This window comes from Crinia signifera, chromosome 4, assembly GCF_055691185.1.
Source record: "Crinia signifera chromosome 4, ASM5569118v1, whole genome shotgun sequence".
Lineage (NCBI taxonomy): Eukaryota > Metazoa > Chordata > Amphibia > Anura > Myobatrachidae > Crinia > Crinia signifera.
The window spans coordinates 190,276,363-190,301,769 of NC_139220.1; the positions used below are offsets into that span (position 1 = coordinate 190,276,363).

Below are 25,407 nucleotides of genomic sequence, written 5' to 3' on the forward strand. Positions count from 1 at the left end.
TGACGCCAACCCGAAGCGTGGCGAGCGCAGCGAGCCCGCGAGGGGCGGCGGTACGCGTCCTCCGACCTTTTCATGCCCTACTATCCACTAGGGCGTGGAGTGAGAATAGAATAGTGTGGCGAGCGCAGCGAGCCACCGAGCCCGAAGCGTGGCGAGCGCAGCGAGCCCCGCGAGGGGACGCAGACACCTGTGAAGCCCGCAAGGGCACGCGGATACCTGTGAAGGTGTCCGCGTCCCCTCGCGGGGCTCGCCACGCTTCGGGCTCGCCACACTATTCTATTCTCACTCCACGCCCTAGTGGATAGTAGGGCATGAAAAGGTCGGAGGACGCGTATCGCCGCCCCTCGCGGGCTCGCTGCGCTCGCCACGCTTCGGGTTGGCGTCAATAGCGGGGTGGCGTTAACGGTGGTGGGGGGCCATGAAACATTTTTTTTAAAAACATATTGGCCAATTTCACATTGTAATTTTATTTTAACATTGCTGTCTATGGAAAATCGGGTCCATCGCGTCTTTTAACATTACTGTCTATGGGAAATCGTGTCGGAAATCGGGTCCATCGTGTCTTTTAACATTACTGTCTATGGGAAATTGTGGGCATCGCGTCGCGGCTCCTTATAACGGCCACGACCGACGCGATGCCCACGATTTCGGGCGCGATGAAAAAAATCGGCAGCCCGGATAACTCACAAGTACCCTTATTTTAATGACCACCTGGCACAAGGACTGGTAAACACACGATCAAATGACTCAGAGACGTATTAACATGTTATTGGCTTCAGTCTCCGTCATTCGTTTATTTGTAAATATGTATATATTCTTTACTGGTTTTTAATGCAACATTTTCAAGTACCAATGCATTTCTACCTTAATTTAATTCTATTTTATTTGAACTGGTTTAAAATTGATAAAACCCTCCTTTAATTGTAACTCGATTACTTTTATGATCAAAAGACATAACCTAGGTGCATTGCAGTAAACTTGTACGACCTTAATTATTTCACTTGTCATGTTCAAATTGTGTTTTTAATCCTTTGAATGACAAAATCAAAGAAATGCGCAAAATATCCAGTAAAAACGCCAGCGTCGCTCACAATAGGAAATGTTAATTAAAAAATGAAAATTTACTAAATAAGGTAAATATTACAGGTCATTATGATGAATAAAAAGGTTTGCTTGGCAATTTTCACACCTATTTTGACAAATTCCCTTGGCAAGCAAAGGGTTAAATTAACATACCTTAACCCAGTGGGTCCCAAACTGGGTGCCTCAGGACACTTGCAGGGGTGCCTTGGGTTGGTGGACCAGGTTTAATTCATATTATTTGTGGTCAATGTAACAGGCAAAACCAGTGCTGGTGGCTGCCAATCATAATATATGTGCACAAACAGAAGCAAATCCTGTCCTTCACCAGATAACTGACATATAAACTCAATGTACTTAATTTAATATTTTTTTCTGAATTTCTCTATAAGAAGCATTTGGCCTAGGGGTGCCTTGAAAATATTTTGATGCTCTAGGGCGCCGTGATTCAAAAAAGTTTGGGAACCACTGGCTTTACCCTTTTATTTATTTATATTTCTCTCTCATTCAATCATTTCATATAGAAAATTTCCACAACCATGTACTGAAAGTAAACCATTCATTCAAGTGAAGAAAACAACAAAATATATATTTTTCTAATATGGCAGATCCTAACTACCTGAATATAGAATTGGGACATCAATTTTAGCAGTTCTTGTATATAAAATAATAAAAAGATAACTGTTTCCCTGATAATGGGGGCAGGGTGAAGAGGCTGTTTGAGCTGTGTTGTAAGTAGACATTAGGTTAGCAGTCAAAACACCAGATTAGCTTACAAATAATATATAAAATCAATAAAAACGGACTACAGAGCAGGTGTACAGTGGAAACCCCCGGTGAGGCCCATTCCCTCCATTATGTGTTATGTTCTAGACTGTGCATTTAAATTACTCTATAAAAGAGACCGTTACTTGCCGGAGCAGGACTACTGCTAAACATACTGTAGGTTCTGGTTCTTGGTTCACTTCTATAAAAACGACATCAAGATTTGTCTAAAAGCTAGCCAAGCATCTGTGGTGGCTGCCCACATCTTTCCTGGTGGATGACCTTGCCTCTTAAGCATAGTCCACTACCATTGGGTCATTCCATTTTAATGGATGTAACATTTGGAGTGTTAAAAGTTAATATATGTCTCACTATGGGCCTTATTCTAGTTCACTCTTTGACAAAATCATTCTTAGATGGACAAAACCATGTGCACTGCAGGGGGGCAGATGTTACTTGTGCAGAGAGAATTAGATTTGGGTGGGGTTTTACTTCAAAGTGAGATCTATATTGCAGTGTAAAAATAAAGCAGTCAGAATTTACCCTGCACAGAAACAAAATAACTGACCCAAATCTAATTCTCTCTGCACATTTTACATCTGCCCCCCTGCAGTGCACATGGTTTTGTCCATCTAAGAAGGATTTTGTCAGAAAGAGTGTAGTAATTTTATTATAGATACTACGGATGAACAAAAGTAAAGGAAATTACAAACTTGTGAGCTGGTTTTTGAAAATACCAGTTATGTTTACAACAGCAATTGATATGGCCTCCCAAAAAGTCTGAAAATGAGAGTTGTTAATCTAATTGCTTAAGCATAAATTGGACGTACAACTTAAAATACATTAAATCGCCGTCTATGGGGAAAAATGGATCCTCGTAGCCACTCTATTTTTGTTATTTATTCAATGTAATGCTAAGCTTTGTCTCCCTGCACTTGTTGCGCCCTATAAATAAAAGAATATCCACTTTATAAAGTAATAAAATGTGGGTTTTTAGATCATGCATATTATATTTAAAAAAATAAATAAAAAAATAAAAAGAGACAGCAAACCTGGCTTTTTGGGAATGTTAGCCTCCAGTACAGTTCCAAAAGTAGAAAAATGTTTCTTGAGATCTTCATCAGAACACTATAGTAAAAAAGATTGCATAGGAATTAACAGAATTTTTTTCAACAAACTCAAAGAAAAAAAATCTGAACACTATGAATGGTACTCGATTGTTCTACAACACCCAATCATCCGTCTAAACTGGCAGATGACAGGGCTATATTAAATGAATCTTTTTTATTGCGCTCATTAGGGGTAGGATGGGCACTGAAATGGGTGACTTTTACCACATTTGAGCTTGCCACCTGTGATTCCTGAGATCATGGCCGAACAGAGCAACAACTGAATAGCTCAGTAGGGCACCATCTAGTGGTTCCAGGGATAAAAACAATCGAATACCACCCTTTTTGTAAAAAAAAAAAAAAAAAAAAAAAGGAAATCACATACTTTAATGCAGCAGAAATGAGAATAGGTAAAAATGCAAGACCAACAATTAAAAAGGAACAAGGGTGAATGTATGGTTTAGGTTTCGTAAAGCAGACATTCTTTTGACATAAAAAAAAAAAAAAATGAGTCAGTGATATTACTTTATATTACTATATGACTAATACCTGTGTAAATCTGAACTTTGGATATCATTACTTCATATCCAAATTATCCACCCCTTACTGTAAATTATGGAGGAGATTCAAATTAAACCTCGGGGCTTGTACAAAAAAAAAAAAAAAAAATACATAATATAAACCTAACTAGAAGGGACTACAATATGCAAAAGGTATCCACCATTGTTAATAATGGTGTATACAAAAGTCCCCAAATGTACAACTACTGCCAGCTGAGGGTCTGTTAAATATTTGTGGCTCAGAAAGTTCAGTGAAAACACTGGTCCTAATTCAAAGGTGAGCCGGTCTGACATTGTAGGCCAATGCTGCCACACAGTCCTTCTCTGGAGAACATGTATGCATATGGAATGAATGTGCAAGGATAGACTGAAGACACTGATACACCCTTTAGATGTCACCATCACTAGCAAACTCGAAACTTGTAAGTCCCATGGCAGAGCCAGATTTTTCATCTCCGTATGACCTCTAATGTAGAATATTGAGCTTCTGTGTATGCAAATATCAGTGTTACTCCCCATGCACAGACCATTTCTGTACATCTGTTAATTCCCCTCCTATTCATGCAAGTACATTTCTAGTACTGTGTTTCTCAATTGTCACAGCGCCTTTATACGTGCAAACTAACACATGCACAGCGGGAGCTGTTAGAGATTTTAGGCACGCACAGTAGCAGAAAGATTGCTCAACTCCGTAAACATTCAATGCCAATCTGAATTAGACCCATTATGTGGACATTACATCAGTAGCTGGAAAAATGTAGCATTTGTTTAAAAAAATTCCAGAAAAGGTGCTCATCTTCTAATACATTTCGGGGAAGATTTAATAAGAAGAGGCTTACTTGTTATTCTCATGAACTAATAGACTGTGGCCATCAGTGCCAAATGAGTGGGAAAGGTTGCAGTTTGGCGCTCATCACTGGTGATCAGCATGCAGGAACTTTTAGCGGTGTTCAATGCCACTGGCGAGAGGGGGTTTGTACAGCGAGGATGGCTTTTCCTCGCTAGAAATAAGCCAACCTTGCTGTGAAACTCCCTCACTGTATTCAATGATGGGGCCAAATCCTCACCGTGAAAGGATCCCCTTATACATCGAGGTTCGTGGCAAATGCAGCATTTTGTGGCAAGCCTTGACATTTTAATGGCCACACTCACCACTGCCATCTCTCCTCAGGGAACAGGCGAGGAGGCAGACGGCAAGTGAACCTCACCTCAAGGAGCAGGCAAGGATTCATTGAATACCCTGACTGCGAGTTTAAGGCACTTCTCGGTCTTTGATGTGGATGAGTGTTTTATTTTTTTTTTAAGACATGTATAAGCCAAACTTTACTTCACTAACTAGACGTGGAATAACAAGAACAGATCAATGCACATATTTTTCTGTTCAAAAGTTTGCTTTAAGCCCTGTACACATGCAATGATTTTTCCAGATTTTAAATTCTATTTTGATTATAGAAGCAAAATCGAATCCTAAACAAAATCGAATGGTTTTTGTGTCACTTTCAATTCGATGTGCGCTCCCGTTTTTACAAAAGTCGAACAGAAAAATCTACTGTGCAGCCAAGAAAATATTGAATTCGATCTAGTAAATCGAATGTGTACAATGTACCATGAATGGATATCGAATTCGATATCTAATGCCAAATCAAATGGAAAGATCTAATGCCAGATCTAATAGATCATCAAATCTAACATCGAATCAAAAGCAAATCGATGTGTGTATACAGGGCTTTAGAGCTGTTTCTTTGCATCCAACCACCATGGTCCAAATTAGTAGTGACTATAGTCACATAAATTAATTGAATAATTATATTTATGATACTACACCTTGAAACTCAAGTTTCGAATGATCAGTCTGGCTTTTCTTTGTTGGCCTTTGACATCTTTAGGTTTCTTTTCTTTTGTGGCTTCTGAAAAGACATGTTTCTATATAAATTGTAAAGAGCAACATTTTTATTATTTTGTTATACTTTATGGTGATGTAATAAGTTTTTAAAAGGTGCGACTCTAAAGAGGGCAATTCAATTGTCTTTTCCAGTGGCTGCCACTGACCATTCAGCTATTCAATTGTAGTGATTGCCAGTGATTTGCATGCGCTGCCGGCGATATCGCCTGGCAAGCAAGTTGACTGCGACCAGAGGCTTCCCCTTGCGAGCAAGTTCATTGACAGGGAGCGGCGCCCGTAACACCAGTCGGCACACACACACACACACACACCCCCCGTTAAGCATGTCGCCACCCCCATGGAGCAGGGAGCGCCAAATGCAAAACAGACACACACACCCCTCCCCTTGGAGAAGCATGTCGGCAGTCGCACCACAAACCCAGGGAGCAGGTGAGCGTCTGGCTGTGTTGTCCCTTCGGCTTTCCCCGGCAGTACCCATAACAACAATTGACTAGCCCCCCCAAATTTACCATCCATTCACAATTACAACTTCCTGCATTATATCTATGTACAATATTTTATCATACCTTTATTTTGAGTTTTTTTATCCTTTTCACGCTGCTTCTTCTTGGCCACCAAAACCTCAATTTTATTTCCATCATACTCCTTAATTTCCTTTATTGCTTTCTGTGCATCTTCAAGCATGGAGAAAGTGACATAGCCAAAACCACGACATTTATCTGTGCCTTAATAAAAGTATTACAAATTAGTATATGATAACAGAAAGTAGGGTCGCCACCTCATTCCTTTAATAAGAGACACACAAATCACAGATTCCATACTCCAACATCACTTTTCTTAAAACCAGTACAGGTAAGGAAAGGGGGCTTGGCCACAGGTATGTGGGGTGTATTTGCTCAAAAGAAAAACCGGAACAGGAAGTCCCATGCATTCCACACAAGTGGAAAGCATGTTTATTTACCTCTGTTACCTACAGTATGTGCCCCACTTGTGCTGAATGCATGCGTCCGTCTATAAAGCAGCCCACCAAGGAACTATAGGGCAGATTTTTTTTTATACTTGATGCAGTGATAAAGTGGCTAGACATGGGAAGTTCTGTGCATTCCATGAAGGTTGAACGCATGATTACTTCCAGTACGCATGCGCTCTGCATATTTGTTGTGGACATGCAAACCAACAGGCAGCCTGGCGGAGACCACTACTGTGCACTGCATGTTCGAACAAGGAGGAAATCACAGTTGATTCTCAGTTAGTGAATATGGCCACATACCCAGCATATTGGTCGGACCAGTCCTGGCTGCAGCTAAAAACAGGTGCTGGGGATTTTAGCCGGTACAGACCATTAAAAAGAAAAAAAACAGTACTGTGCCAGCTAATTCAGTACAGTTGAAGGCTATGACATTCTGTGCTGTCCGACATAAAGTCTCCATAATTTTAACTGGTTTTAGCAGGCCACATAACCTGTGTATTTCACTCGTGACACTAATTAGATCTGGCACCCATAATAAGGCAACAACTGAGCTTTACATCGCTTTTAAATAATATTGATAAAAATGGAAAACTTGTTTATATTGGTTGATATTCTAAACAGTAAAAGAAATAGACAGACAATATCCCTACACGTACCTCTCTCCCGGACCACGAAGCTCTGCCTGAGGGGGCCGCTCTCACTAAAGATCTGCTCCAATCTCTCATTGCTTGCGCTCTCCGGGAGGCCCCGGATAAATAATGTCAGCCCCGACATAACACTAGCTGCACCTGAAAGATCGATCCACACTTCTAGCTACTATTAAACACGCTACACTATGGGCGCCGCCATCTTGCTCAACCCGGAAGTCTCATATTTCTAATTCCGGGTTTGAGCGACCGTGAGCCGGCAGCAGTGGTTCAACTCAGTTTTACAGCAGTGGCCGGCACTGGGCAGCGAGTCGACGTAGTGAAAGGGTGCGGAAGCAGTAAGAGTTTTGGCCTGGCTAGTGACGGTAGGCTGAGAGTCGCGTCAACACATAAAATAGGTCGACATGGCTAACATACCTCCCAACATGACCCTCTCCAGGAGGGACACAATGCTCTGTTTCTGGGCTTCCCTGGTAATGTGTGATTGCCATCACCTGTTTTAAACAGGTAAATGGGTAAGACTGTGTACACACGGGGGCGATAGGGGCTATAATCGCTGGGAATATGGTCGCAGGCGACCATATTGCCAGTGATGGAAGTGTGCCCCGGCGATAAGTCGCCGGGTGCGCACTCCCGTTTTCTGCCCCATTGTAATTGCTGGTCGCAGGAGCTTGCTCCTGCGACCAGCTAATTACCGGGACTAAGTAAAAACCGGACCCGGATAAGACACCGGAACGCCGGACCAGACATCAAACTCTGCATTCCGGAGCTTATAGTGTCTGGTCCGAGGGGTGTCCCATGCGGGTGGTGTCTTGTCCGGGGGGATGCCTGTGATTGCTCACACCAGGGACATGGGGAAGGGGAGATTACAGCCTCCCCGTGTGGTCTGGACCGTTCCAGTTTTTATTACACCCCCGGACCATGCGGTGAGGCTGTATTCTCCCCCCTCTCCTCTCCCAGGTGACAGGTGCGAGAGCAGCCCCATCAGATGGAGCACCCCCGGACAGGACACCCCCGGACCGGATACTACAAGCTCCGGAATGCAGAGTTTGATGTCCAGTCCGGCATTCCGGTGTCTTATCCGATTCCGGATTTTACCCATACCCCTAATTACCTCTGCGGCTCCCCCAGCAGAGGTTCCTTTTCATCAGCGACCATCTCTGGTCGCTGATGAAAAGGAGACACTGAGCAATATATTGCTCAGCAATATATCTCCCCCCGTGTGTACGCACCTTAAGAAAGGTGTTTGCACACAGGTAATAGCAATCATACATTAGGGAAGTCCAGAAACAGAGAAATGTGTCCCTCCTGGAGAGGATCATGTTGGGAGGTATGGGCTAAGGTTGACAGGGTTTGAAGGTCAACACAAGCATTAGGTGGACAATGGCAAGGTCAAGTCAAAAGGTTGACATGAGTTTCACATTTTTGGGTACTTCCTCATCTTTGCGGCCACCGCTTACGCTACAGAACTTACGTAGCATCGTCATCCCCTCACCGCAATTATACTAAAGGCATACTTGCCGACTTTTCAATATCCGGGAGAAGCCCAGAGAGGACACCAAAATGTGCAGGCCGGGGACAAGGCTGCCGTATCAAAGCCACGCCCCCAGTCCACCCAAACACCACGATTCTAGTCCCGTCCCCTCCCCCGGACCCACGATTAACGGCACTTCTTTCCCCAGCTCCGGGGGGGAGCGGGGGCTCTGGGGAAAGGGGGCCGGGAGGGGGACCCGATTCGGGTCACACTATTCTATTGTCCCTCCATGCCCTAGTAGATGGTAGGGCATGAACCGCCTGTTGGCACATCGGCTCAAAAGAAAAAAACATGTGCATAAACTCATGTCAACCTTTTGACTGTTGACCTTGCCGTTGTATACCTTTTTCATGTTTCCACCTGAGCCATGTTGACTCAATGATCATATACAAATATAAAAGTGTGGTGAGCAAAGCACAGTTTTTTAGCCGGATTTAATGGTGTGTTATAAAAATAAAAAAGCATAAAATAAATAAAAATACAATATAAAAATATGTAAAAATATTCTTGGTTTTAGTGACATCTTTTTCTGCCATGGTCACATTAATTCTGTGAGAGGGGTGCATACATGATGTCAAATTGGGGGTGGGGAGAGCAGTACCTGCACACCAAAAACCGGTGTGTATGAAAGGCCCCAATCTTCCTGGGCACACACTGACCTGTTAGGATGGCGCAGCCGTCCTTTTCAGTGGATAAATACATTCAATGAACCTAACCGCGATGTGCAGCGAATCCTGCACATTCGCCGTGTTCCCGAGGGCTGGAGCCCTCGCTGCCAGCCCTCGCTGACACAGTATTCAATGCCGCAGGGGCTCGCTGCCCCTGACGCAGAATGTGAACCCCTGCGGCGGATGCTGCATGGAGCCTGTGGACGATGGCAGGCAGGGAGATGGAAGTCTCCCTGCCTGCCCCAGAACGTATGTGGGGGGGGGGGAGGTGGGCTCCCCGGGAGCCAGGCAGCACAAGCTGCCCCCCGGGACAGCCAGCAGGGGACCAAATATGCACTGCTCCCGATCGTGCATATGTAATGATCGGGAGGAGTGAATATATAGATTGTAAGCTTGCAGCAGGGCCCTCCTACCTCCAAGTCTGTCTGTTGTTACCCAGTTTGTTTTATCACTGTCTACTATTGTAAAGCGCAACGGAATCTGCTGCGCTATATAAGAAACTGTAAATAAAGAAATATATGAATATGTAATGAGCGGTTCTCTGCTCCAGTCCCCCTGCTGGCTGCTATGTGTAAAAAAAAAAAAACTATTTTTTAAATTAAAAATATATATTCATGTGCTATAAGCACATGAATAAAAATAGCATGCCCCTTCACAGAATAAAATTCCTGATTTTTTGTCACCAAATGTAAAAAAAACAACAACTTTATTTTAAAAGTTCACTTTCCACTTCAGCATGAAAAGATGGCGATTTGCTACACAGTGAGACACGGCGAAAATCACTTAGAAAGACGGCGAGAAGTGCACGTTGAATAGGGTGATTCACTTTCTGACCCAAAAAATCACCTTCCAACGTGAAAATAGCACAAATTGGCCATGAAACAGGGCAAATTATCCTCAATGAATACTGTCCATTGGCTGGCCTGTGTGAAAGGACCCATCCTGACCCCATGTTATAGATTAGAAGCCCGGCTTGCTGTCCGGCCATAACCTGATTGTGTGAAATAGCCATCAGGCTGTCCTCTCCGGGTGTGGGCAGCCAGGTACAGGAAGCAGGGGGTGGGACGGGGCTGGCGAGTGTCCTGCAAAAGGGGCAGACCTGGAGGTGGAGCTGAACAACTGAGCCCTGTGCGGGGCCATGGCCATTGTGATCACATCATCTTGCCCCCCACTGTGAAATACCAGTATTATAGGCATTGAACAGTGGGGCGCGAATTGCGTAATCAGGTCCCCGAGGTGGGGATGCGGCGAACTTGCACACTTTCCCAGGGGGCTGGGAGGTGGACCCGATTTCGGGATCCTCCTGTCCATTCCTGGAGGTAGCAAGTATGCCAAAGCGTGGTGAGCTAAGCAAGCCCTTGATGGTCCACTCCAGTTGATCTTAAAGAAATTAACCTACATTCCAGACAAAATGCTCTAAGGGCTTGTAACCACTTCCGCCCTCACCTTACATCACATGCTGGTCCTTTCCAAGAAGGTTTAATAGTCACAACCCTGCTGACCCATCTGCAGCCGCGCCCACATTATCTTTCTGGCGGTGGCTTTGTAGGTAGGAGCAATAGTGAACAGACAAGGAAGTCAGAAGCTTAACCTTAAGTTCCCCATCCACTTGTCCGACTTGTCTGAAGGGCAAGTCAGACATGATTTCCCGGCAGCACGCTGTATACGATTTGGCACTTGACACGCCATTTTTACATGCCGGCAGTGTCCCGCGGCGGGGGGGCAGTTTGGAGGACCCCCCCTGTCATCCGTGAATAGACGCTGTGTGCATGCGCTCAGCGTCTATTCTTGCAGGCAGAAGGGCTGGCCAATAGCTTACAGAGCTGCTGAGCATGCCCCCTCAGTGCCGAAAATGGGGATGTGGCCTCGTAGCAGCCAAGCGAGTATAAACCGCACCCCCTTTTCATCAGGCCACAAACCCCAAAAATTGCATCGTGCCCTGTCCTGCAAAATGTTAGGAGGTATGCACATATAGTAAAACCACTTCGTCCAAACATGTACAGTCAGATTGAACTCCTAGATCCAAAACATGAAGATGTTATAGCATTTATATATTAATTGAAGGCATATTTTTTTTTTAGGATTGAATTAGGTTAAGAATATATATAGTATGTTTAATAAGTATATCCAATACATTTTTATTAAAGAATAAACAGATTTATGTGTGACTTCAGTTTCCCAGTATGTGATACCCGCTGCAGCCTCTGGGGGCTCCAAGGAGAAGGTGAAGACTGCTTTTACATTTACCCAGTAGCTGCTAATGCCTGCAGACGCTGGGTGGAGGGTGCTGCCGGGCTGACCGATCAGCAGTCACTTGGGGGGGGAGATCCATCTGTAGGCGATAACTGCAGGAAGAGTCAGAATCAGATGCCACCATGTCAGGGAAAGCACAGCCTGGTAACTGATCCATTAGCAGGATACACAGGTCAGTGTGCAGACAGAAAACTATTCGTGCATTTATCCAAACGTGAAAATACTTCCAAAAGACTAAGGGGCCGATTCAGAGGTTTGTGAATATGCGCATACCCAGGAGCGAACAGACAGGGAGGTCCGGGGGCGGCCAGGGTCGGCAGCGTAAAGGCAGGCATGACATCAGCACCCACACCCTTTGTCGATCTACGGCTGGAATAAAAGGTAGTTTAGACTTAGGGCCTGATTCTGGTTCACCCGGCAAAAGCAAATTCTCTCTTCAATGGTCAAAACCATGTGCCCTGGTGGGGCAGATGTAACATGTGCAGAGAGAGTTAGATTTGGATGGGGTTTGCACTTAAAACTGATATCTATATTGCAGTGTAAAGCAGCCGGTATTTACTCTGCATGGAAACAAAATAACCCAAATCTAACTCTCTCTGCACATGTTACATCTGCCGACTGCAGTGCACATTGTTTTCTCCTAGAGATATTTTACTTTTGCAAGTGAACCAGAATCAGGTCCTAAGAGTATTCATTCATGGGCATTTCCATCCATTTTTTTTTTTGTATTTTTCACCCTTGCCGTTGGATTTTTTTTTATTGTCTGTGGCAATTTTGCCGAACTATGCGGTTTTTGCCAGTGTCTGATTTTTCAACCAAGATGGAAAATCATCACGCAGATTAAATAGGGCAAATCTAATTTACCTTAAAAGAGGGCAAAAATTGCCAAATATTTCACCCAGCAAAGCTGGCACAGATTGAATACTCCCCTATATGCTAAATCAGTAGTTCCCAAACCATGTGCCTAGGCACCCTTGCGTGCCTTGAGACTCTTGTAGGGGTGCCTCAGGTTGGTCCAGGTCCAAATCAGATTATTTATGGACAAGGGTATAGGCGTAACCATTGCTGTTGGCTGACCATCTTAAATCATGTGGACAATCGGAACCACAACTGTGTATCACCACACATAACTGTAAATTTAATATTTACAAAAAAAATATTGATAAAAAAACTTCTATGGGGTGCTGTGAAAGCAATGTTGATACTCTATGGTGCGTTGATTCAAAACAGTGTGGGAACCACTGTGCTAAACCATAGAAATTGAGATGTGTGTACAACTCTGCTTCAGCATACAAGTGTGAAATACACTTCCGCCTATGTTTTGCTTGACAAATAAGCATTTGCTGTTAGACATCTTTTAAAAAAAGTATGTATATATATATCCCATACGGTAAAAGAAACCATAGGGGATAGGGGCTGAAATCGCTGGAAATATGGTCGCTGGCGACCATATTGCCAGTGATGGGAGTGTGCCCCGGCGATAAATCGCCGGGTGCACGCTCCCGTTTTCAGCCCCTTTCTAATCGCTGGTCGCAGGAGCTTGCTCCTGCGACCAGCTGATTACCTCTGCGGCACCGCCGGCTGAGGTTCCTTCTCATCAGCGACCATCTCTGGTCGCTGATGAAAAGGAGACACTGGGCAATATATTGCTCAGCAATATATTGCTAGCAATATATTGCTGAGCAATATATCTCCCCCCGTGTGTACGGGGCTTTAGCAAAAAGATAGCACCAGCAATCACTGGAGCATTCAGATAGAGCAGCATTCAGCTGGAATACAACGGCTGCAGGGAGCCCTGGACATAACGACATTATTGGTGTTGAGGTCTCTAGTTGTCAGTTTAAAGCAGGGCTGGGCAATTGCGGCCCTCCAGATGTTGATGAACTACACATCCCAGCATGCCTTGCATCAGTTTCAGCATGGCCACATAGCAAAACTAATGCAAAGCATCCTGGGATGTGTAGTTCATCAACGGTACTTATGTATTATCTGGGCTGCCGATTTTTTTATTGTATGCCTTAACTTAAGGCATACAATCAGATGCGATGCGATATCGCATACGACCATATCGCATGCGATGCGATTCGATGACCCGATTTTTCCATAGGATTCAATGTTAAAATGGACTGAGTCCATTTTAACATGGAATTCAATGGGAAAAAGGGGTCCTTTTCATACCCCTACTATCCAAGTGGGCATGGAGTTGGATATAAACCTGTGGCGAGCGTAGCGAGCCACCGAGCCCGAAGCGTGGCGAGCGAAGCGACGGTATTCTGTGTCCCCTCGCGGGGCTCGGTGGCTCGCTAAGCTCGCCACAGGTTTATATCCAACTCCATGCCCACTTGGATAGTAGGGGTATGAAAAGGACCCCTTTTCCCATTGAATTCCATGTTAAAATGGACTCAGTCCATTTTAACATTGAATCTTATGGAAAAATCGGGTCCATAGCATCGCATGGGATATGGTCGGATGCGATGCGATGTGATGGACCCGATTTCAAAATCGGCAGCCCAGTTAGTACATAAGTACCTCATCAACATCTGAAGGGCCGCAATTGCCCAGCCCTGGTTTAAAGGGTATATATCCACCAGGACACCTAGAGGCCTCAACATCGATAATGAGGTTAAGTCCGCAATCACCAGTTGTTAGTAGCCTCATACCCTCACCCTATAATCAACGTACTAACATGTATTATACCAATTCCAGATACCCAGAGAATCCAATAAAATAAAAAAAACATGTTGATATTTTTGCTTTGAAAACACTTGTTTTGCAAGGGAAAATAAATTGCTCACCCCCATCTGTGCCCAGCTCATGCACTCCCCTCCATGAAAAAAGAATCTGGCCAGAGAAGGTGAGTGTATTGTAGTATGCAGAGTAGCAGTAGTAGTGTAAGGCGGTAAGAAGGGGGGTGTTGGGTGAGAGGTAGTGTAGTGTCTGGGGAGGGGTAGTACATACCTACAGCATTCCCAGCGGGACCCTGCAAGCTGTCTGCAATGCTGGAGAAGAGAATCAGACGTGGAGGCAGCTCTTCAGAAGGTTATTGGACTAATTAAGCTAATTGGAAAACTACAATTGTTTAATTAGTCATTAGGCAGGATGCCAAGGCGTTTCCAGAACAATTCCTGATAATTTTTCCTAGAATTACATATTAGTAAAAAATTGGTCATAATCGGGGATTGCAGGAGAAAAAAATTACCCACCACTAAATAAATATTTTAAAAACCTGAACGCACAGGAGAAACCCTGGTGCAAATATTTTTGCTACTCTTCTGTGTACACACGGGGGCAATTTCAGCACATATCGCTGGCAATATAGTCACGAAGCGACCATATTGCCAGTGGCTTCATGTGCTGTGGGAGATAAATTGCTAGGAGCACGCTCCCGCTGCCAGCCCTTCATAGTCGCTGGTCGCAGGAGCCTGCTTCTCCGATTATGGCTAAAAATCGCTCTTCGCTGGCGCACAATGCACTGTGCACCAGTGACCAGCAATTTCTAGTCAAAATTAGGTAGAGATAGAATGAGACAAAATAGCTTGCAATTTCCAGCCAAAATCGCTGGTCGCTGATGAAAACAGTACACTGAGCAATATATTGCTGAGCGATTTTAAGACAAAATCGCTCAGCGACCAAATCACACCGTGTTTACACACAGGGCCTTATTCTGGTTCACTCTCAGAGGCAAATTCCTTTTTAAATGGACAAAACCATGTGCACTGCAGGTGGGGCAGATGTAACAGGTGCAGATAGAGTTAGATTTGGGTGAGTTATTTTATTTCTGTGCAGGGAAAATAAAGACTGCTTTATTTCTACACTGCAATATAGATCACACTTTGAAGAAAAAACCCACCCAAATCTAATTCTATCTGCACATGTTAAATCTGCCCCACCTGCAGTGCACATGGTTTTGTGCATTTGAGAAGGAATTTGCCTCTGAGAGTGAACCAGAATAAGGCCCACAGTGCTATATATGGCTCAGTGTCCAGTTTTCATCAGCGACCAGAGATGGTCGCTAATGAACTGGAGACTCTGCTCGGGGAGCCTCAGTGGGAAACAGCTGATCACAGGAGCAAGCTCCTGCAACCAGCGACCATTATTGGGCTGAACGCAGGAACGCACACCTGGCAATTTATCGCTGCAGCACAAACAATTCACTGGCAATATGGTTGCTCAGTGACCATATTGCCAGCGATATTGCACCATATGTACACAGCTTTAGTTTAAATAAAAATGCTTCTTAGCAATAACAAGTCATGCTGTGTACACACGGGGGCGATAGGGGCTGAAATCGCTGGGAATATGGTCGCTGAGCGACCATATTGCCAGTGATTGGAGTGTGCACCAGCGATAAATCGCCGAGTGCGCGCTCCCGTTTTCAGCCCCTGAATGGTCGCTGGTCAGAGGAACATGCTCCTCCAACCAGCGACATGCCCTGCCTCTTCACCCAGCAGTGTTTAAATTTTCATCTGCGACCATCTCTGGTCGCAGATGAAAACGGGACACGGGGCAATATGATTGCTGAGCAATATATTGCTAGCAATATATTGCCAGCGATCATATTGCCCTGTGTGTACGCACCTTAAGCCTCACACTTTTTTGTTTGTTAGTAGTAGGGTTAATTTAATTGCCGATATTAATATGCTGAATATTCAAACAGGATTCCTAGAATTACTGGTACAGTCTGCAGTGCAATAGTTTGTAATTGTACATTACAGTATATGAAAGCCAAACATTCTTTTGGTCACAATGACCTAGATTCCTCTCAGTCTTAGATAAGAGTAAAAATAACTGATCAGTCTACAGTAGCTGCACTTTGTACACGACTACGGAGATAAACACAAGGAACTAATATAATAATAATACAGAACAACAGAATGAATGGGTACAGTTTACTGTTTTTCTCTTGGAAATCCAAGCCGGTGTTTCGGAATTTTCATTACAGATTTCTTTGTGCTGAGCAAAGGATATAAGGAACATCTGTTACCGTTATCTCTCTTGGGGGCATTCAGACCATTTCTCCAGCAATTAACGGCCACCAGCATCACATATATAACTTCATAGTCCATAGAGGTGTGCAGAAAAATCTGCAATTTTGCTCTATTATAATTCTTAGCAATATCCATATAAATTGAACCTCCCAACATTTAAGGCCCCCATACACTTCCGTTTTGGGGCCGATTTCACCTGATTCCAACGAATTGGGCCCAAATTGGACGTGTCTGATATCCCATCCGATGCACAATCCCATGTGCAACAGATCGCACCCGGAGATCATATGTGCTTCACATACGATCTCCATGTCGGACCCCCTCCTGGCGGCAGAGAGTGGGGATTGCATGCAAAAGGGCAGCAAGCGACTTCTCTGGGAAATGTCGCTGCTGCAAGCATCGCTCCCATTTTTCATCACTATGTGGGCATGGCCAGCACTGTGAGAGCTGCTGGCCATGCCCCCAGCCCCCTCTCTCCCACGGAATAGATGATATGCACACAGCATCTATTCCCGGCTGCTCTGCTGAGCAGAGGAGCGGCAGGGGAGACTCCCAATTGTCCCCACACCACAGGACAGTCCCCCCCAAAAAATCGGGACTGTCCTGCAAAAATTGGGACAGGTGGGAGGTATTGGATAAGTCGAATGTTGATTACTTGTTCACCCAGCCAAATTCCCTTGGCAGCTGCACATCATAGTTTTGCTGCCCCATAGAGTGGCAAGCACTTTGAAGCAAAAGGGGTGCTATTGGGGCTTGGCAAAGGGTGCAAATCAGGCTGCTGTTGCGGACAAGTAAATGCTGCAGCAATGGCAATTTGGCCACAATTGAATTGCCTTCTAAGATTGAAAAGTGCAAATGTTAATGTTACTAATGAACATTTTTAAACCACTTCTATCTAATACCCCTTTCACACCAGCTTAATTTCCCAGATTGGGCCCGGGAACAACCCGAGACTAGCGCAGGTGTGAAAGATTCCCGGGCAATTTTTGCCAGGATTTCAACCCTGCTATGGAGCAGAAGAACGTGGGGCGCTCAAAGGTAAACAAGATCAAACAATTTATAAAAAAAACATTACATACACTAAAATAGCAATCGAATACGGTCACTAAACATTTAAACACCCATTTCCACTCCAGGTTTGAAAAAGCCGCCCAGAGTGCGGCGAAACGCGTTCCATAAGGATCTCCACCGACACCCACCTGATAACCTCCACAACGCCAGAGCCTGTTCTCCCCCTGAATATAGCGCACAGACACCCGTCGGACGCTGTGGCAGAGCGCCACACGGAGTGTGCAGAGGACTACCAGTTGTGACCAGGAGACGGCTCACATAGAGCAATCAACCCAGCTGACTGCCGAGCAGAGGGTCAGTCGAGGCAGCAGGACGGAGCGGACGCTGAGGCTCCACATACACTGCCTAATAGGTGTGAGCCCTGCGAAGTGGTGAGATACACATACCACGCTACTGTTTGGATTGTGCCACAAGGCTCCTGACTTTATTTGAAAAAGCTATTTGCCACCCAATTCCAACGGGTTCCTATGTAACATCACCGGCAATAAGACTTTACAAGGCAGATTGGATCTGTCAGTGTGTACATCTACCACCCAATCAGATGATCCTTAGCCTAAAAAAGGATCAAGTTTCCAATCAAGGAGTTATTAAGCCGATCTTATCCAACAGCTAAGACCTATTTCCATAAGCCATAGGCTATTTGCATTACTAGCATACTTTTAACAATGGGCCCAATGGGTGTTTAAATGTTTAGTGACCGTATTCGATTGCTATTTTAGTGTATATAGTGTTGTTTAAGTGTTTTTTAATAAATTGTTTTATCTTGTTTACCTTTGAGTGCCCCAGTTTCTTTTTTTCTTACCTTGTCTTTTTGTGGAGGCTAGCAATCCTCCTACGTGGTGGCTGCAGGGTAGCAAGCTACTCCACCGTAGACCCTAACGTCTAGCGCCAAAGACAAATCTTCTATTACTGCTAAGGAGCAGGGTTGTTCCCGGGTTCAACCCGGGGACCTGGCTGGTGTGAATGGGATAGGGTATATTTACCCGGGTTACCGGTCCTCTGTGTCCTGTCCGGCCCGGAATCTACACAGGAGGCGGGCGTAAATGACGAGACAGGCGGCGGATGAAGATGACGCAGCTCTACGGCAGCAGTGAGGGCGCTGGAGAGCTGCGTCAACTTCATCCGCCGCCTGTGTGGATCCCCGGCCTGCACAGAGGACAAGCAACCGGGGTGAGTATTCTCACCACCTCCCCCACCTCCTGCCGGCCTCCCTTACACACCAGAAAATGCAGGGACTTTTCTGGTGTGAAAGGGGCCAACCCGGGATTGGCCCGGTATGATTCCTGGGCCATATTCCCAGGTGGGTCCCTGCATTTTCTGGTGTGAAAGGGGTATAAATAGCACACTACAGTGGGGTGGGCATATACCTTTGCAAGTGACTCAGGGTCTGATTCAGAGTTGAACGCAAAAGCAAAATCTCTCAATTGGACAAAACCATGTCCCCGATTATGATCACTGGCCGATTGCCAATATACTGTCTACACATACAGTATGGACCGCAATGAGTGTGTGTGTGTGTGTGTGACACCTGCTGGTGAAGAAATATCAGATTTTTACCTGATAATATGTTTTCCTCTACTCCACCATGGCAGCCATCACCTGTGGGTTTCCTCCCTTCTGGGTAGTACTTGGAAAGGAAAAAAAGACACCTGGCCTCCTATATATAGCTCCTCCTCCTTAGCCTCTGTGTCTTCATGTCTCCAGCTTTAATATAAATCAAACAAGTTAGCATACAAAAAATAATACATTGGGTAGGGAATATATGCCTGCCATGGTGGAGTGGAGGAAAACATATTATCAGGTAAAAATCTGATATTTCCTCTACCTCCCCCATGGCAGCCATCACCTGTGGGTGGTACCCCAGCAGTTTTATTCACTGGGAGGGGCCCATACACATAGTTGTGTGTAAATTTTATATATATATATATATATATATATATATATATATATATACACACACACACATTTTTTTTTGTATATTTTTATATATATATATATATATATATATATTTTTTTTTTTTTCTATTTTTTTTTTATATCACTGCTCTGAGCACTTGTCTTCCAAATTTTGCTTCTGTTGAAGACATAACATCGATTCTGTAGTGTCTTGTGAAAGTGTGAATTGACTTCCATCCAGCAGCTTTGCATAATAATTCGACAGCAGATGCTGCCCCTTTTTCAGCCCAGGAAGTAGCCAGTGCCCTGGTTGAATGTGCTCGTAACCCCCTTGGGGGTGAAAGGTTGCTGACTTTATAGGCCTCCTCAATACAACATCTGATCCACCTTGCAATCGTTATCTTTGATGCACTGGATCCCTTCCTTATGCCTTCTGTTAATACGAACAAGTTTTTCACTTTTCTAATGTCCTTTGTTCTAAGTATGTAGGTTTCTAATGCCCTGACAAGATCCAGAGTGTTCAACCTTGCTTCTTTTTCATTAGCAGGTTCCGCACAAAAGGAAGGCAATACGATCTCTTGATTAACATGGAAGTTAGATACAACTTTGGGCAGAAACTGTGGGTTCGTTCGAAGAACCACTTTGTCCTTGAAAAAATTCAAAAAAGGTTCTTCCGCCCAAAGAGCCTGCATCTCTGATACTCTTCGAGCTGATGTTATAGCAACCAGAAACGCTACTTTCCAGGTTAACCATTTAAGCGGGATTTTCATCATTGGTTCAAAAGGATGCTCTGTGAGAGCTTTCAAGACTAAATTTAAGTGCCACGGCGCTAATGGTTGTCTAAAAGATGGCCTTATCTTTTTCGCCGCTTGTATAAACCTCTTTATATATCTATTTTCTGCTATGTTCTTGTCCAGCATCGCTGCGAGGGCTGATATTTGCACCTTAAGACTACTAAGGGACAATTTTTTCTCCAGTCTTGCTTGTAAAAATCCCAGAACGCCTGGAATATTTCCCATTCTGGCCTTATTCTCTGAACACCATAATTTATATCTTCTCCAAACTTTATAGTAAGCTTTAGAAGTCGAGGTTTTCCTTGCTTTTAACAATGTGGCCACCACAGTTTCTGAGAATCCTTTCTCTTTTAAGGTCTGGGCTTCAAGACCCAAGCCGTCAAGTTCCACGCTTCTGGTTGTGGACATATCACTTTGCCTTGCTTCAGTAAGTCTTGTCTCTGAGGCAGCCTCCAAGGCCCCCTGACTGCCATTTGCATTACCTTGGCAAACCATGCGTGGCCAGTACGGCAGTATTACCATCACTAATGTATTCTCCCTTTGTATCTTTTTTAGTAACTTCGGGATTATAGGGAATGGAGGGAATGCATAAGCTAGACTCATCGTCCATTCTGCTGTTAGTGCGTCCACTTGAGCCGCCCCTGGCTCCTGGAATCTGGAAAAGTATGTGTGCGTTTTCCTGTTGCATCCTGATGCCATGAGATCTACTTCTGGCGCGCCCCATGTCCTGGACAGCATATCAAAAACTTCCTGGTTTAACTCCCATTCTCCTGGGTGACAGATTGTTCTGCTCAGCCCGTCTGCCAACAGGTTCTCCTTTCCGGCCAGAAAAACTGCCCTTAGGCTTGCCACCTTGTTTTCTGCCCATTTCAGCAGTTTTTCTACCTCATGCATCATCTGCCGGCTTCTTGTGCCTCCTTGTCTGTTGACAAAGGCTACTACAGTTTGGTTGTCTGTTCGAACCACAACTTCTTTTTGGATAAGCTTGCTGCTGAAGTATTTGCATGCCAGAGTCACCGCTTTCATCTCCCTCAAATTGGAGTGCATTTGACTGTCTGCATCTGACCATATCCCTTGTGTCACTTCTTGTCCGCACACTGCTCCCCAGCCTGTGCCACTTGCATCTGTAGTGATTACTACCTGGTCTAGCTCCCGGAATGATTTTCCTTTTTCCAATCTGTTCTCGTTTGACCACCACACAATGTCCTCTTTTGCTCTGGTTATCTTCTGTGACAAATTTTTGTTGTCTCCGTTCCACTGAGACAGAAAGCACGTCTGTAGTTTCCTCATATGGAATCTCGACCAAGGCACGGTTTCCAACGCTGCTGCCATCATGCCCAGTGCTTTCATGCAGTCCTCCGACTTCACCACCAACTTTCTTCTGATTGACCGCATACACTCCAACAGATTTTGACGCCTTGTTTCGGTCAGCTTTACACTCATTAATTGCGTATCTATAGTTACTCCCAGGTAATCTATTTTTCTTACTGGAACCAACTGACTTTTTTCCATATTTTTGAGCCAACCATGATCGGTCAGACATTGAAGCACTCTTTTGGTGTGCCTTACTGCTATTTCTTTTGTGTCTGCCACAATAAGAATATTGTCTAGATATGGATAAAGCGCTATTCCTTCTCGCCTCAGCCTTGCAATCACTACTATAAGTATCTTGGTAAATGTCCTTGGAGACGTTGCGAGCCCGAAAGGCAGGGCGGTGAACTGATAGCAAATTCCTTGCAGGCAGAATCGTAGGAACTTTGATGTCCCTGAAAGATGGGTACATGCAAGTACTCATCTTTTAGATCGACTGACGTCATGTATACGTCCTGTCTCAGGTCTGGGAGTATTGCTTTTATAGACTCCATTTTGAAAGCCCTCACCTGAACAAATCGATTGAGCCTTCTCAAGTCCAGTATTGTCCTGAAACCTCCCTTTGGTTTCTGGACCACAAAAAATCTGGAGTACCATCCCAGGGTTTTTTGACCCCGTGGTACCCTTATCACCACCTTCTGCTGTATCATAGTTTCCAGGCTTGAGAACAGCGACTCTCTTTCCTCTTTGTTTACCGGAATCTGCGACTCTGTAAATAAATTTTTTGGAGGTTTGTTGAACTCTATTTTGTATCCATCTTTTATGATCTCTAAGACCCATTTGTCTGTAGTGGAATCGTGCCAAGCCTGGCTGAATTGTAATAGCCTGGCACCCACTTCTGGAGTCATTGCATATTTTGACGTGAGAAGAACTTCCCTTCTCGACCTCTTTGGCCACGAAAATTGTTTCTGGATGACCAGTTACTCCTCCTGTAACCCCTTCCAGGACGATACGCCCTAGCTTCCTTGTAATCCTGGGGTTTGTATCTAAACTGCTTATTACCAAACCCTTTCTTGGTTACTTTGTCCTGAGGCAACCAGACTGATTTACCTCCAGACAACTTAGTGATGATCTCATCTAACTGGGCTCCAAACAGGTAATCACCCTGAAATGGGAGTATAAGAAGCTTACTTTTGGACTGCGCATCAGCCGCCCAGGGCTTAAGCCACAGTGCCCTCCTGACCACTGCAGCTGTGGCTGAGGCTCTAGCCGCCTGCCTCACCAAATCCATTGAAGCTTCACATAAGAATTCAACTGCAAGTTGTATGTTCTGTATCCCTTTTACTAATTCAGATCTTTTAAATTTCGTCCAACAAATCAGTTTCCATTTGTTGACACCAACCTCTAAGAACTCTTGAAGTTACTGCCATAGATGCAGCTAGCTTCAACGCTGCCCCTGTGGTTAAATGCTGCTTTCTTAACCCCAGTTCAATGTGTCTTTCCATGGGATCCTTAAAGATATTCACATCTTCAAGTGGCAAGGTAGTTTTTTTTTAGACATTCTTGCAATTGCTGCATCCACTTTAGGCAGCTCTTCCCAAGAGGTTACCAGATCTTTCTGAAACGGATACATTTTATTAATTTTGAGGGGTACCGTTACCCTCTTTTCAGGATGCTTCCATTCGTCCTTAATTACATCTTTAAGAGACTGAGATCGAGGAAAATATTTTCCCTTTTTCTTTTTGTCCTTAAGTAGCAAATCCTGCAGCTTTAAATCTTCTTGAGTATCTTCAATCTCAAGTGATTTGTAAATCAAGCATAACAGATTTTCGACCATATCAGGGTTAAAATCTGAATCTTGCACCACATCATCATCCTGCAAAGCCTCAGCTGTTGCTTCATCATAAGACTCAGCTGAAGTATCACTGAGGGCTGCTCTACTCCTTTTTCCAGATAACTTTACTAAGTCATCTTTTGTTACAAATGTATCAGCCAAGGCACTTCTTAACATATCTACCAGGCCAGACATTTGGGCTGGTTGCAATAATTGAGTTTTTTTGTAATCTTCACAAACACTGCCTACATTTTTATCAGGCAGGTCTTTTTCACACATAAGGCATTTGCTTTGCCTTAAGGTCCACCTCATACTTGCCTACCCTCCCGCATTTAGCGGGAGTCTCCCGTTTTTTGAAGCCTCCTCCCGCTCTCCCGCAAATCCCTCAGTTCCTCCCGGTTTTTGTCCTATTTCCAAAAAAAAATGGACTGCGCATGCGCGAGCGCTATGTTTCGGGGGCGGGGCTCTAATGCGCGAAGTCGTCACATCATTTAATATGCCGGCCCGGGTACCGCGGGGCTGTGTGGGAACTGAGCCGTGGTGCGACAGGTCTGAGCAGGAGCAGCTTCCGCCTTCCACGAGCGGCAGCACTGCAGCAGCAGAGTGTGAGCGGGAGCCGGGAAGCGCACGGAGTAGGAGGGCAGCGCGGAGACTGTGAAGTGTCAACATTTGACTGTGAGTGGCAGCAGGAGCCGGGACCACCAGCAGTGTATACAGTCTGCAACCTCTCTCCCCCGGGTAAGAGCTCCGGCACTCTGGGGAGGGGGGGCCTGGGGGTTCTGATGTGTGCAGGCAGGGAAGTAGGAGCATTAGCATACTGTCCGTGTCCAGGGTCAATCAGCGTTTAAGAGCTCCGGCACTCTGGGGAGGGAGGGGGTCCTGGGGGCTCTGATGTGTGTAGGGAAGAAGCATCAGTATACTATCCGTGTCCAGGGTCAAACAGTGGGTAAGAGCTCCGGCAGCAGCACAGAAAATAAAGTCTTGTCCACACCTCCAGAACAGCAGTGCAAAGCCCCGTCCACTCACTCTCTGCTGACCTCAGCCACACTGTCTCACATCAACAGTGAGCCACAGCTGTCTGAAAGCCCTGCCATATTACACAAAGCTGCTGAAACCCCACTCTCTCAGAGCAACCCCAAGCCAGTAAAACACCACCATCCTCAGCCGCGACCCTCAACCTGTACCTACCTTAAAGCACTGCTCATTTACATGCAAATAGTGTAAGCCCTGCCCACACACGGAGCCCCCCAAACCCCGCCCACTGACTTTCTGAAGCTCCGCCCATTCACCTTTCAAATCTGTGCTTGCCTGCAAAGGCTGAGCTCCAAATGGGAATACTGTGATGAAGAACACATTTTTATATATGGCTAGGTTACCAGAGGTGATATGTACAGTACATGGAGGCTATTAAGGTTGGTATAATGTCTGGTGCCACACTTTGTGTGCTGTGTTCTTATCCGTGGGATCCCTTTTATGTGTCCCTCTCTAAGGGGCGCATTTATCATTAGAGAGCGATGCCGGCACGGTGACATCGCCGGACATTGCAATACAGGAGCCGGAAACCGGGTGGTCTGCTCATGCGTTGTTACGCGCTGACCCCCTCCGACCCCTGTGACCGCACTGCCCCACTCGGCAGTGCGATCCCGCAGCCATAGGCTACAATGGGCTATCGCCATATCAGAATGGCGATAGCCCAGGGCTGCGATGCCGGGCTGCCCGATGTTGATACAAAGAAACCTATGGGGGATGCGGCCGGCGGGTCTGCAGGGGGGGATCGCGGCAGGGATTGGAGATTCCTGCTGCAGCCCCCCTTTAATACATTTAGGTGATACTTAATATTTGCGGTTAACCCCCCAAAACGGGTGTTTTGGGGGATTTAGCCGCAAATATTACTTGATAAATGGGCCCCTTAGTGGGAGGCTCCCGTTTTTTAATCCTCCTCTCGCTCCCCTGCAAATCCCTCGGTTCCTCATGGTTTTTGTCCCATTCCCCCCAAAAAATTGACTGCGCGAGTGCCATTCACT

At 45.1% G+C, this 25,407-nt stretch overlaps 1 protein-coding gene and 1 long non-coding RNA gene across 2 annotated transcripts in view; one reads left to right on the forward strand and one right to left on the reverse strand.

Annotated features, from left to right (window-relative positions):
- RBM28 (RNA binding motif protein 28) overlaps window positions 1-7,306 on the reverse strand; it is a 42,877-nt gene extending 35,571 nt beyond the window's left edge. Inside the window, exons 1-4 of the mRNA XM_083183256.1 lie at window positions 7,044-7,306; window positions 5,984-6,142; window positions 5,339-5,421; window positions 2,898-2,973 (exon numbers count right to left, since the gene is read on the reverse strand). Of these exons, the coding sequence (XP_083039382.1) occupies window positions 2,898-2,973; window positions 5,339-5,421; window positions 5,984-6,142; window positions 7,044-7,161 (436 nt within the window). The 5' untranslated portion in view covers window positions 7,162-7,306. The remainder of the gene's footprint in view (window positions 1-2,897; window positions 2,974-5,338; window positions 5,422-5,983; window positions 6,143-7,043) is intronic.
- Window positions 7,298-18,235, forward strand: LOC146074775 (uncharacterized). Its single transcript, XR_014473456.1, has 3 exons — window positions 7,298-7,399; window positions 17,394-17,515; window positions 17,614-18,235. It is a non-coding gene; the product is annotated as an uncharacterized LOC146074775 (long non-coding RNA).
- The last annotated feature ends 7,172 nt before the right edge of the window (window positions 18,236-25,407 follow it).